Source organism: Dermacentor albipictus, chromosome 1, assembly GCF_038994185.2.
Source record: "Dermacentor albipictus isolate Rhodes 1998 colony chromosome 1, USDA_Dalb.pri_finalv2, whole genome shotgun sequence".
NCBI classification, from domain to species: domain Eukaryota; kingdom Metazoa; phylum Arthropoda; class Arachnida; order Ixodida; family Ixodidae; genus Dermacentor; species Dermacentor albipictus.
Window position 1 is genome coordinate 136,937,565 of NC_091821.1, and position 14,800 is coordinate 136,952,364.

Sequence of the window (14,800 nt, forward strand, 5' to 3'; positions counted from 1 at the left end):
AGGTTTCGTTATCTCCTAAGGAACACCATCCTCGCGTGTTAAAGCTGCCGTTCCTCTTCTTACAGAGTCCGACCGCGCATACTTACTTGAGCAAATGAAGAATATATGGGACACGCGTAGCTTGCCAGAAGAATGGAAGACAGCCAGCATCATTTTTATTCCGAATCGTGTCAAGCCCCAAGCCATAGCGAATCTGCGTCCAATATCGCTAACATCATGCGTCGTTAAACTGACGGAACGCATTGTGCTTAGCAGACTTCTTATTCGCTATGACAAACCCAACACCTACCCGCAAAACACCGCCATGAACTATTACCAACTCGCTCAAGCTTCCATCCTTGTACTTGTCCCATAATTTGATTTGATGCAGGCATCACTTAAACACTCAAGAAGTTCTGCTGCGGCTCCACGAAGAAATCACTAAGGAGCCAAGTAGCGCTCAGCTTAAAGCCATTCTTGCTATCGACCTCAAAAAAGCTTTTGATTGTGTTAACCACGACGCTATGTTGTAAACGCTCGAAGCTACCGGCTGCGGGACCAAGCTTTATGATTATATCAGGTATTTCCCATGGAGCCACATTTACACGCTACGTGTATAGGCGACACCACATCACAACAGTATCCCCATCAGGGTTCAACAATCTCACCCATAGTGATCTTTAATCTTGCCATATTTGTGGTACATAGAGCGCTACGAGACATCCACCACGTCAAATATGCTATCTGCGCAGATGACATCGCCATATTGGTAACGAGGGGTTCGCCAGGACACATCCAAGAAGCTCTCCAACAGGCAATAAACGGGGTTCATGAGGCTGCTCAGAACATTGGCCTTAGATGTGCGCCGTAAATATCCGAGTTGCTACTGGTTCACCACAAACGATGGCAACCACCCACCACAAATCGTAAATGAAGGCGTGCCGATTTCCCAACCAAACTATATTAAAATACTCGGTCTCCATATCCAGAAAGATCGAGGTCCGGCTCCGATGGTGCAGCACCTGCGTAGGCAAGGAGAACCGGTGATGCACGTGATGCGTATGAGGTCTCCAACCGAGCCAGAGTGGTGAAGGAAGGGGATAGGCTGCAACTGCGAAACGCACTACTTTGCGTCTGCGGTACCACCTGCCCTGCACCAATCTCCACCAGCAAGATATCAATTGCCTTGATGCTTTCATCCGAAAAGCGACAAAGCTGGTCGTCGGCATTCCATTTAGTGCCAGCACTAAGCTTTTCCTTGACCTGGGTTCTCGTAACACGGTGGCGGAACTAATTAGTATTCATCGCCATCGACAAGAACTTCATTTGCAGCACATATGTTGAGGCAAATACATCTTACATAGCATCGGTTAGCTTCGCCTATTGCGGTCAGGCGCCCAATACATCCGAAACAACGCGAACTCCTAACCATAGCTCCACTGCCACGCCCCATGAATTGCGAACGAAACAAGAAGTGGCGACGCCAACGGGTTGCCTACTTCAAGAGGTACACAGCAAGGCAACCTAATGGCATCTTCTATTACGCTGGTGCTAGCGTTGGGGCACAGAGCTCCGCTATAGAAGTCGTGAATAACAACCTCCAAACTATACAGATGGAGGTTCTCCCAGAGACAGCTCCGACCTTAGCGGAGCTGACAGCCATTGCAGTCGCAATCAAACACATGCCCCCCAGCAACTCGGCCTACCCAAAAATCATATTTACCAACTTCATGGCAGCATGCAGGAAATTGTTGCGCAACGCGGCTGACGCGTCGGAACGCATTGAGAACCACAATGAGACGGCACACGCAGTGGCGCGAGCACTAACCAACCGCTCCCCGGTGACAGACCGTCCGACGTGGTTCGGGACCAAGGACCGCATGACGGATTACAACGAAATCACGAAGGCCCACCACCTGGCTCGCAGGACTCTCCCACGCCCGCACCCGAGGCTGAGTCGAGCGGAGGCGGTACTACTGAGACAGCTCCAGACCGGATCGATACCGAGCCCGAGACTGATGCATTGCATGTACCCCGAGACATATCCGACCAATAAGTGCAGAGTCTGCCGGAGGGAGACGGCAGATTACACGCACATCTTGTGTGACTGCGTTAAAAATCCAGTAGAAGCAAAATCAAGAACGCTCCCACCGCTGCTCGAGGCAGCCGCGAAGAGCTACGACCTAGACGAACAGCTCTGGGCCATCCAGCAGGTCCTCGAGGTGCTCGAAAGGCAGGGACCCAGCGAGCCGGCAACGGCGAGCGGATACCCGCGCCGAGTAACGGCCACTTCGTAGGTGACGTAGGCCCTCGTCGCGGTGCGCGAGAGCCCAACTGCAGGCATAAATAAAGTTGGCTCCAATCCAATACAATGCGCAACCATGTCTCGGTCCGCATCTCCACACTTATGCAAGAGCACCAACAGGGTCCTTTAGAAATCTTCTGGATACTTAGTAATGACGGGATGCCGGGAAATGAATGAGCTAATCAGCTCGCCTGAGAGACTGAACAAGGCGCCCGACATTCCGCGACTAGCCCGCTCGACAAGGTGGGCTCCCCTGCTTCTGCGGCCTTATCTGGAAGCAAGACGCAATTCCCCAAGCTAAGCAAAGCGCTCACCCATGACTAGGGTGACGTTGCCGTGAACACCTGAAGACATCCCATATCCTATGGTCCACGGGACCTACAAATCTTTGCCATAAACCCCATGCCAGATGGCTGAGAGAACCCACCAGCGCCGACCACCCTCAGTACCCTGCGGCGTTTGTCAGTGCTAAACTGATGAATGCCGCAAGCCAGGCTCTGAACTGAGGGCCTTTTTACCATACCCACCCAACATGAAAATTGAAAGTTGCTGTTTTGCTCTCTCTCCCCCATTTTTGGTGGTTGCCCATTCTCTTCCTCTTTTCGGATCGCCCTTTTAAGGCTTAAATGGCTCATGCCGCCGATGGCCTAGAAGAAAATGCATAGTCCGGTCCAATGGTACAAAAATTGTCATCATCAGCAATGACTCATACCCTCATAAGCAAGCAAAAAAGCAATGACTCATCCCTCTCGTATGCAAAGGCTACACGCACTCATCAAAGTGAAGCGTACGGTGCATAAATTCATTGGAATCGCGCATGCGACGTACAGAAACGCGGCGCCTAGTCCAATGGTACAAAAAAGCCATGTGACCTTCTCAATGGCTCATACACCCTTAAAGCAAAGGCTACAAGCGCTCAGCAATGTGAAACGAATGGTGCATACATTCATTGAAATCACCCATACAACACACAGAATAGCATACGTTTCAATCCCCTGCTGAGAGCATGCAACCTAAAGTCGAAGAGAAATGTCGTTGGCGCGAGTCCAACCACGCTATAGGAGTGCGCGAAGCCACAGCTACGCGTCGAAAAGGAGCAAAAGAAGCCTAACTGCGAAAGTAGCAATGCGACGATGCGAGACGGCGCATTATTAAGTGTGCAGCAGGCTTTCGCGTTCACGTGTTACAGAAGTGTAACATGCTGCCGATTTTTTTTGCGTGTTTACTGTGCGTGTTCTGTGCCCTCCCAGAACAGGAATTCGAAGTCGCACTAAGTGACTCGCAAACGGCAGTAAAGAATTATGCCAAAAGTCGAATTTCCAAGGAAGCCCTGTCCATTCTGGCCAAAGCGGGCAGATCCAAAACCGCGAGCTCGAGGATCATATGGTTCCCCGCGCACGTCACCACGGAAGGCGACGCGCTCCCGAACCTAAACGAGACGGCGCACCGGACGGCGCGAGACATGATCCGCCGCGCCGAACAGGGCAACGCCTCTCGCACGATAGCGAACGCTTCTCGAGCAGAACGGGACAGGCTCACCAGATACAACGACATAACCAGTGCATACTTGAACGCCAGAAGGATATACTCACCGCCGAGTCCCAAATTAAACAGGAGGCAGGCCGTCGCCTGGCGACAACTCCAGACGAACACCTTCCCTAATCCATTCCGTCTGAAACGTATCTTCCCAGATAAGCATCAGGACGACACGTGCAAATTGTGCCAGGAAGGACCAACAACACTCAAACACATGCTGTGGGAGTGCAGTGTAGTTATAGGAGGGATGGCAGTTACTCCGGAGACCCTGTCGTTGAGGTGGGCCGCCGCTCTGCGCAGCTCAGACCTCGGAATCCAGATGTGGGCAGTCCAGCAAGCCCGTGAGGCGGCGTTGAGGCAGGGCCTTGACGTTCCCCCGTGGGAGACCTGAGCCCGGGTCTCGTTAAACCTTGCCGGACGTACAAGAAAGTTGTATCCATCCATCCATTACTGTGCTAGCAGTTGGCAAATAATGTACACGGCGCCAGCGAACTCAGATCACGACAGCTGCGCTGTTCTTTACAGCGTTGCAGAATATCATGAGCGTCGGCGAACAGGCGGGGAACAGAGCCGCGAGCCAGAGATACGACGTGGATGAGTCGTTCATCCGCGAGATTATTTTTACAAGATTTGAGCATTGTTGTGCTCAGTGGCAGTGACAAGAACTTTATTGGAGTATCTTGAGGCACTTGATTGGGGGGAACTGAAGGCTCCCCAATCAAGTTGGTGGTTCCGCCCACGACGGGACAGGGAGGTGGTGACTCTCTGCGACGTCGCGGGCCCTCTGGACGGCCTGTAGTTGGTTCGTGAAATCTGAGCTCTTCAGCAAGGCGTCCCACTTGGACTTGTATTGAAGGTCGGAGCCCGCGTTGTACGGGCAAAGCCAAAACATGTGGTCGAAGCAGCAGCATGCGTGACCACATTTGGAGCACGATTGCGTGAAGTTGGGGTCTATCTACTTACTTCTGGGAGTTATAGGCGGGCTTTTCCTTTCATTTAATTTTCTTTATTTCGTGGGGGGCGGGGGAATTGTAATTGGGGGTGCGTGTTTACGAAGACGCTGGTTTAAGCAGAAAACTATAGAAATTTGGTTCAAAAATTGAAATAATCCTTTTTCTTCTTCGGCGCTCCCTTTCTGCGGCGCCTACTGGCATTGAAGTTTTACCGAGCTGCTTGTTACAAAAGGTGAAATGAGAAATGTCTCAGGGCCTGTTTGCAGACAACGTGGCATGACCGTAGTTCCAATGGTGGCACGTTTGTACAAGTGGCAGCACACTGGGCAACATCTCCGTCACTACCGCCCGCGATAAGTGGTTTTTAGGCGCGTCTGTATCGACAAAGTAACAGAAATTATCTCGATGCATGACGGGTACACGTATCGTAATAATTTTAGTTGCTTCGGTGCAGCAAGACGAGCTACAACTTGCGTGTTCCTACACCTCCATGTATACAAGGCCCGCTTTCGGTGCTCCAACTTCGCCTCTAGGGCTAGTAGTAAGATGGTCACTTTCCTGTCACTCAGCTGCTTGGCCGAGTACTGCCCACTTGTAGTCGTCCAACAGTGCCCCCTTCCGCGCAGTGCATGCTACACTCGCTGGTCGCGTCAAATGCGAGGCAGAAGCGGGCAAAATGCCACGTTTTGGGAAAAGACAAGGAAAGCAATATAGTGAGCTGTGGATTCCGTTTAACTGCTGAACTTACCGCCAACTTTTTATACCTGTTTAAGGCAACAAATGAGTGACAGCAGTAGATACGATCGAATCAAAATGCCAGCTCATATTCGGAAAATGATTTAATTTTCATTAAGTAGCATGTCTTGGCAAGTGACCGCACTAACGTAGTAAAGTAGAACTTTGTCTTCTTGCAAAAAGAAATAATAAAGAACAATCTAAAATCCCTCGGCGGGCACTTCTGGTCGTCAAGCAGTGGCGGCTATGGGCGTAAAGCTGGCGACCTCCGAGAAAGACGTGTCCTTAATATCAATGGCTTTGAAGCCGTCCACGTCGGTCAGTTCCTTGGAGTTGAATTTGGCAATGATGGCTTTGGGTCCAGCAGTTTTGGGAGTCAGGTAGAAGGTGACCTTCACTTCATCACCTGGGGGAATTTTTCTGGAAGAGAAACATCGTGCAAGAGGTCACAAGCAAGCTAAAAAGTCGGAAGAGGGTCACCGAAAAGAATTGGATCGGCGAGTCCGGTGACCTTGGCTTTAATGTGGGTAATTGACTGCTTTTCCCTCGTTCTCACTTAAAATGAATCTTTATCTCGAGGTTAACTCCGACTTTTCTGTTCTATTACACGTAAAACGCAGAAATGCTCCCATGGGACAACCGCTGGACCAATTTCAAAAAAAGAAAATTGTTTTAGAAAGAAAACAATTGTAGTAAGGAGTATATTTAGGACTTCATACGCTTTAAAAAAATTGCCGAATATTAGCAAGTGTGTAAAAATTGAAGCAACAAGTTTACAAATCTGTAAAACTGCACTAAAAACAGGTATCGCCGTTCTGCAAACTGCAGCTGTTCAAGTACATGAGCGAACAAATTGGCTATATAAGTTTACAGCGTACGTGAGACTGTTACAATGCTTACGAGGGTTTTACAAAAGTCCTTATTAGTGTACTACAATTAGTGTTATGCTTGAGAGTGGTGTACATTACATTAAGTTTGGCCGTTCAACATGTATAAATAAGTGCATTTTCATGAATTGTGATGTCGTTGTTTATTGCTGAGTTGAAAACTTCGTACTGGAGTTTTTATTTTTTTATTTAGCAATTTTGAACAATTAAAAAAACTGACGGCCTAATAAAAATCTAGGTGCGTATTCATCAAAAGCTCTTGCGCAAAGATTGATTGCAAGAGCAAATTCTAACCAGTCGTCATGGTGGGCATATTGTTAGCGAAAGACAGCCGGTCCATGGATACTGTTACGAACAAAAAGCTTTTTGAATTCGTCCCCTGGGCCGGCCCGTATTAGCAAAAAACTTCTTGCGGTAGAACTGGTCGTAAGAGCGGCTACCAGCCAATCGGGATGTTTAACATATAATCAGCGAAAAGCGCCGGCCAATAGCAAACAGCTCTTACGAGCAAAAAGCAAAACATTAAGCCCCTGCCATCCTAGTGCCACTAGAGTTCAACATTTTCTTTTAAATGCAACAAAGCTTATCAAACTGGATACACTTGATGCCGAACATTGTGATTTCTTCATTCATGTGTATTTTTTTACAGAAACTACCGAGGTAAAAAAGATTAGCTTGAGTGGTCTTATTAGCATGACGATTAGCTTGACCACTGTGAGAGGATTTCTTGTGCGACTATACGAACTGAGGGCGTGTATTATCCCGCGCTTTAAGGATGTCTTGCTTCGCAATAACGCCACATCGCTTCCCTTGCGTCACTTGGAGTTTCCAGCTACCACTATTAAAGCGCGTGCTGCTGTAACTATTTCCCGAATGTTTGCCTGTACTTCACTGCGGTCAGTCCTCAAGTTAAAACACCCTTAGAGCATGCCCTTGAATACGCTGTATCGGCAAGGGAAAGCGTTCCTAATTTGGACTATCTCAAGTGCATGAATTGCTATAGCAACTGTTCAACGAATGTACGGACATATAGAGCAAATAATGAAAAGAAATGCATTATTTGATGCTTACGATGACAAACTAATTAAAATATGTGGTTTTACGTGCCAAAACTACGTTATGATTGTGAGGCAAGCCGTAGTGGAGGACTCCGAATTAATTTAGACCACGTGGGGTTCTTTAGTGTGCACCCAATGCACGGTACACGGTCATTTTTGCACTTCGGCTCCATCTAAACGTGGCCGATGCGGCTAGGAATCGAACCCATGACTTCGTGCATAGCAGCGAAGCACCATGGCCGCTAAGCCACTACGGCGGGTGCTCCTGAGCTAAAGCTTCCTCTTAAGCGACAACGTACAAAAGGCTTTTTTAAATGATGTACTTAAAAAACGTATACCTAGAAAACAAGGTCTATAAAAGTTACTCGAAAAAAATGTAGGGTAATTACCTACACAGGCAGACATCTCGTACGAAATAAGCGAGAGTACAAATCACTAATTTAACTAAGTGCATCAATTAGCTTCCTAATTACGAACTTTACAGTGGATGTTTATGTTAGTAAGTTGAAGGGAAGAACGAGATAACCGCCACCATGCCATTCGTTCAATTTACCTCGTTACGCACGGCTCAATGTCAAACCAATTTTTTTTTTAACACAGAAGGGTGGCATAAAATCAAGCTGCCTTGGTGATTCCTTCTTTCCACGAGGTTCCATTGCAATTGCCACCTTGCGCACTGCCGATCATCAACACGTATAGTCACTTGAGCAGCAGGAGCTAAGGCGGGCTGCTTTTTAACATGCGGTTCTGCTCCACAAAGCAGCGTGAGGTGTCGGAACGCTGAATTGATAGCTGAAATTTCAGACTGCCTTTGGGAGACTGAGATTTCAGCTAAGAGAAACCCTGGCTGTAAGAATTGGGCCTTGGGCAGTCTCAGATGACAGAAGCTACAATTCTTGCAAACCAATGGAAAGCATCCACGCGAGTACAGGGAAGTGATTCTTAACAAGGGGGAAAAGTTGGCGCTATCTTCTGCATCCTTGAGGGAGCACAGATCTGCGAGGAAGTCTCATAGGTAGTGGTACGACATCTTTCGTGGCCGAGTCTCAAGTTACCAAGTCTGCCACTACAGGTGACAACCTATGGCACAATTATAATACTATAGTCTTATTTTTTTTGTATAATTTCTGCCTTCAACGATGAAGATACGAAGGGACGTTCTGGCGAAGCCCTGTTGCCTTTAGAATTTTTGTTCTGGTATAGTGGACTAGAAGCTCTTAGATGCGTTCTACTACCCAATTGTGTTCCGTAGTCTACTTACTGCTTGACGGCCAGCCTCAGCGGTTCCGTAAGCCCCGGTCCCTCGATGAGGAAAAATCCCTTGGTCAACGACTTTGGAAGTGGATTCCTGAACCAGGCCTTGACAGCCAGTGGTTTCTTTACGATCGCATCACCATCGGCCTGCAAGTCACACAGGTTGTAAGCATATATACTTTCATTTTCATGCAGGGCGAATTTCCCGCTGGGTAACTGCATGAAAGCAGATTGGTCCTGATGTTTGGAGGACATCTAGAGACTCATGCACAGAGTGATAAATTGTCAAAATTTCTGAGCGCGCTCGAAGTAGTGCACACTTGCGCATGCTCTTCGTAGCGGAATACTCGCAATGAGACCGAACCATGTCACATCTCTGGCATATTAACTGCCAGGGCTACGACACGGTTTAGTCTGATGGCGACCGGCTGCGTACATTTCGTTATCATACAGGGCTCACACTGCTCATCGAAGCTGCGTGCATGCCGAAAAAATAAAAGAGCATCGTAAGGTTTAATTCCAAGCGGCCTTAAACTTTCGCACGGGCGGCAAAGAGTGGCTATCGACGGGTCAACTGCATGGTTGGCGACATTCATGCCGGCAAGCTTCTTTCTTTTTCAATTTCTGCAGGCGCGTGCTTTCATCACATAACCCGCGCTCCAGCATGATATTATTAAGCCGGTTTGCATATACTGTTCAAACCTACGAACTGGGAGATGTCTGATTGTGGAGTCACATGCATTTTTTTTTTTCTGAGAATGGTTTCATCATCTATTATTTTCGCTCTCACTTCCGTTGTAACACGTGGCCGAGGCTTGTTCATGCTAGCCTTACTTTTTGCACAAACGAGCTACATATTTCACCCCAGAGCGCAGTCCGTTGCCAAGGTCCCTGGATTTTAATGATGGGGTTTTACAACTAAAGTAAAGTCGAGGCTATTACAAACGCCGTAGGGAAGAGGTCTCATTATTTATTACCACTTAGGCCTGCCGCCTTGCTGCGATAAAGTACTGACCTCAATTTTGACGTCGGGTATGCGCACCCTGAAGTCGTCCTGCGCAAAGTACTCAAACTTTGTCTCCTTGATGGTGGCCAGCGTGGCAATGTTGAACATGGCTTGGTCCAGCAGCACCTTTTCGTAGTCCGCGTACGTCACCTCCATGGACACTTCCTCTCCTGCACAGATTGCAAACAGCCACTACACTTAAGGTGCGAAAATGAGCAGGAACAGAAAGACATTCGCGCCGCAGTGGTACTTCATTACGTCCGTCAGAGTTGCGATATGATCTACACAGGCGTATATACACCCTGGCATATCAATCAATCAATCAATCAATCAATCAATCAATCAATCAATCAATCAATCAATCAATCAATCAATCAATCAATCAATCAATCAATCAATCAATCAATCAAACAATTTTATTTACCAGAAACAAAAGGAACTGGAGGGAAACCTGGGCAAAAAGCTGTCGCAGCAGCTTGACGGAGGCCCAGGGTCCCTTACATGGCAGTAGCATTCACATGATATATACACTGAAGTCTTTATACACAACAAACATTACACATCGTACGTATGCATAAAAATGACATTTTACACTTGAATGCACTATAAAGAAAGAAAGTAGTCACGCAAATCATTTTTATTTAGCGTAGCTGTGTGCTTATATTTGTTTAGTACAGACGGTATATTATGTGTTAAAGGCTGTAGGCTGTAATTGTTTCGAAACCATGGTACCTTCCACACCTCAGGGTTTATATGCCTAGTTTATATGCCTTGGTATGTATATACCTTGCTTTTTATATGCCTTGGTATGCCTAGATTATATATATATAAACTAGGCATACCAAGCGAACGCAAAATGAGCACAAAGTGAACATCACGAACAATATATTGCTGTTTTATAAGCATTGTGAGGCATTCACATGCCAACAAACGAGCTAAATCACTAACTTCTTCGCCGGTTCCACGTTTTTACTACAATTCAAAAGACTTTGAGTTGGAAGGCTTTTTTTCTCTGCTGATCGGTCGTCGTGCAGTCAAGAGTAACATTAAGTGAATAAAAACACCTGGCTGAGATACGTGAACAATGAGACTGCTGAACTCAAGGCAGAGCGAGAGTGTTGCCAGAAAGCTAGCGGCTGCGGAAACAAAAATCAGTTTGTTACTCCACTCTGGAGCTCAAGCGCTGCAAGGTCATGCATTTCGCATGTGCTGTCTTTCAGCACTGCAACCGCCCACTATCTGTCGCGTTATTTCTGCCAACGGCTCAACAATAGAAAGACGTCATTGCAATGTTATTTTATTGCATTATAGCTTAGTGACAGCACAGACAGCATCGTTAGGGGAAGCACAACGCAACACAAACTGTGTAGTTTGCCATCAATGTCTCAACACCTTCGCATATTTAACGCATCTCTGTACTTAACAGCCTGAAAAGCATTACCGCCCCATTTCCGCCTCAGTTCTTGTGCTGCTCGTACATGCGTGGTACTGCCGGCGACAGCAGCACGTGGCTCTTGGCTCGGCCATTACGTCGAAGCGATAGTTGAGGAAAATTCAGTAAAGTTAGATTGATAGATTACGCTCAACGAATAGTAAACAGATAAGTCTTACAATGGGCTGAGGCGTGGCGCTCGAGACAGAACGCAAAAACGGAAGACGAGTGGCGGCGCCAGCTTCGCACCAGCTTCTCATGACGCCATTAATTTTGAAGGCTAGCTTCCGCTTGTAACTAGCTGTTTATCGCTAGTTAAACCGCCGTGCGGCAGCATGGAAATACTAAAATTGGAATTTTTCGAAAGCTTTTGCAGCATAAAAGCAATCCATAGATAACAAAACACAGTTGAATGTGTGACGTCACACTGACGTCGCTAGCGCCGCAGATTTAGGCGCGGAATCGTAAGTGTCGCGTTTATTTTTCCTTTTTTTTTCCTGATAGTTAACCCTCTTCCACCAGAGGAACTTCGTTAGGGTTTTAGAAAACTACTATTACAGTCTCAACTGACCTGCATGGTAGTTCTATGTAGTGCCTCTTAGTCTAATCACCCAATACATTTTGGGCCCTATTTCTTCCATAACTTGATTCATTGTTTGACAGGCGTTGTGCCCCATAAATATATTAAGAATCTATGAAAACTACGGACGGAGTGAGCAAAGTCGTGGCAGTCAGGCACAGATGCAGGCAACGTTCCGGCCCCTTGTGTAAGGCATTGCACACGGCTTTCAGCGGCAGCTATGACATTGCGGAGACGCCTCGGGTGCACGTGGGATTGCTCAAAATTGCTCAATATTGCGCCACGATTACATCACGGATGAAATGTTCGGAGCACGTTACATGGTGGGAGTAAAGCCCAGCGCCTAAGCAGTTCGAACGCAATGGTTGCAAAGGACGTCAGTGAACCGAACGGTGACGAAACTCCAAGCGAGAGAGAGAGAGAAAGCATTATATAGCACCGCCCCACTATGTTCAGATGGCACAGGGGGACAATGGCTACCCCAACCATACGCCGAATGAGAGCGTGCGTGCGCCATTGCAGAAGAAGAGCTGACAGCGGTTGGGCGATGGGCAGGAAAGAGGCGTTGGACTAATCATATATACAGCGTCCCAGCTGACGTTAAGAGCTGTTCAACGAAAAAAAAGTAAAATTTAAAAATCACGGTGCAAGATACAGTTTTCAGACCTACTATCGTCAGACTTCTGACGACCGAACGCCGTAGGTAATATAATTCTATCTTGTACCATGTTCTTTAAATCTATATTTCGCTGACCAGCTTGGCTAACGTTAACTGGGACACATGGTATAATGAAGAAATAAAAATAATAAGAAATTAAACAAGCAGAGGTGGAGGGAATGCTCACTCGAATTTGGCTTGATGGTGACATCGAACTGACCGCTCTTGACCAGTTTCCTCTTGTTGCCCGTGTAGTGGGTGCTCTCGACGCGCATGACGATGTGTGCCGAGTACTCTTTGGTCGGGTTCTTGTTCCTGGCGCTGAGCTTCACCTGCACGGGATGGCAGGTGCACGTGTAGTAGTTCACTGTTCGTATTTGACGCATTAGATCATGGCAATAAGATATTATTATACGTTACTGACTTATTATATCATGGTGCTTCCGTCGTGCAAAACGACGGAAGCACTAGCGAGCTCGTGTGCTGTTTTAGCTAGCCACTACTCTGTAACCTCGCCGCCCACAAAAGGTTTGAGGAGTAAAGGTGTTCGCGCAGTCTCCCTCAGTGCGATCTCTTTTGTTCTTTTTCATTTAGTAATAGGTGCACTCTAACAGGTGCTGTTAAGTATTTTTAATAGAATAATAATTTTATTAAATCATGTGCTGGAATGGAAAGCAAAATCGCCCGCAGTTCAGGCCTGGCTAAGGGTCTGGTGCGCGCACGTGCAGCTTTCTTGTCGTACTTTAGTGGCTTCCTTCTCTACGTACAAAAAAAGAGAGGACATAGGAGAAATTTTTTTCTTTCCTTATCACACTACAGCATCTGTCAACGTAAAAACTGCGCCAAATGTTATAAAATAAAATTAATCGACGATTACGATACTCCGTAATCAGAAATTTGGCGCAGCTTATACGCGTTTTCATATCGCGATATATTGGCTGGCACGGACAATCGGTCCCTTGCGCGACGTTGTAAACGGAGCGAAGTGTGGCGCGACTGCTTCGCTATCAGGGAGATCGCGAGAGGTAGCGCGTGGGTGACGCGCGGGCGCAATTCATAACAGCCGCCGCAGGCAGACCTCCGCTCATACAGCGCTTTGTTTCCATATATGGTATCGGTGGACGTCATCGGTGAACAGACGTCGGCGTGCTACTCTGGCGCCATCTCGTAGCGGTCGTCGCCGCAGAACGCGTCTTGCGCGGCACTACGCTTCTTTTCTCTCGCTTTTGCCACACCATCCTCCTCCACTTTCCTCCTCGCACTCTCTTCATTATCGCCGTCTTTCATCCCCAGCTGTGCTCCGCGTTCACTCTTTCATCCTTCACTGTGCTCGTTCGCTCAGTTACGCCGAGAGACGCCGACGCTCAACGCAGAAACGGATGCCTAAGAGCTGCACTCTAAAACACACACGCACACAAATACGAAGAGCACACACGCACACAACGAGCACAGTGGGACATAACGTGTGTGCTGTTCGTAATGCTTGACATAGTTTTCACGACGTCGTGCCAACATGGCCTCGTTCTTCCCTCTACCGAGGCATCCGTCAGAAGCATTTCGACTAAATAGAGTGAATAGAATCACTATTTGCGCCCAGGTTGTTACATTGCGAAACCTTGAAGGCAAGTTTGCGTTCAGCAATGAAAGAACCACCGCAATTCTGACCCGGGTAGCTTCAATTTTGCAGCATCTCCTTCCGAACAGAGTCGCGGCTGTCGACCTTGTCAGGTATGTGGGGGTCACTCCAATGCTCTTCACACCTACTGGTCCCCTTCATATTACCTCTTCCCGCTCCACACCTGCCAACTCTCCCGATTTTCCCAGGAAGCTTACTAAATTGTAAATTGAAAATTTTGTCGTCAGGTTATACGAAAAATAGATACTGTTCGCTAAAAAAAATTGGTTTAGAAGCATTGAAGGATAGGGCGGCGCAAGATATATTTAAAATGCACACAATAAAGGCAAGATCATCGTTAATTAAGTACGCATTTATCCCACAGGAAGTGTACCCTCAGGGACAAAATTCAAAAACAATTCGTGCCGTACCCCCGCCCCCTTTTCTTCATTCCCGCGGGACCTTTACGAATTTTGAAGTTCACAGGTAGACAGGTATGATATTGCCCTCCTTCAAGTGCCTTCATTGGAAAAGCTGGACAACCCCGTGATAGGATGCCCAAACCTTGCTCTGCAATCGATGTCCGCACATTAATTTCGTCCAGGGTACAACTAGCCGTACCCACCACCCGTAACTTGCTGATCGTAGACACCATATCTCGGATGACGACAACAGACAATTTTTTTTCAAATAAGCATTATCTCTCTCTCTCTCTCTTTCGCTCTCTCTCTCTCTCTCTCTCTGTCTCTTTCTCCGATGCGATTTCTCTACTCCAGTTATCTATACACTATGTAATGCATTA

At 47.3% G+C, this 14,800-nt stretch overlaps 1 protein-coding gene across 2 annotated transcripts in view; it reads right to left on the bottom strand.

Annotated features, from left to right (window-relative positions):
- Positions 1 to 5,594: 5,594 nt before the first annotated feature.
- LOC135911797 (annulin-like) overlaps positions 5,595 to 14,800 on the bottom strand; it is an 86,081-nt gene continuing 76,875 nt past the window's right edge. For both annotated transcript variants that reach the window (XM_065444137.1, XM_065444138.1), the window contains exons 14-17: positions 12,571 to 12,715; positions 9,723 to 9,883; positions 8,715 to 8,854; positions 5,595 to 5,928 (exon numbers count right to left, since the gene is read on the bottom strand). In XM_065444137.1, coding sequence (XP_065300209.1) covers positions 5,739 to 5,928; positions 8,715 to 8,854; positions 9,723 to 9,883; positions 12,571 to 12,715 — 636 coding nt within the window. In that variant the 3' untranslated portion in view covers positions 5,595 to 5,738. The remainder of the gene's footprint in view (positions 5,929 to 8,714; positions 8,855 to 9,722; positions 9,884 to 12,570; positions 12,716 to 14,800) is intronic.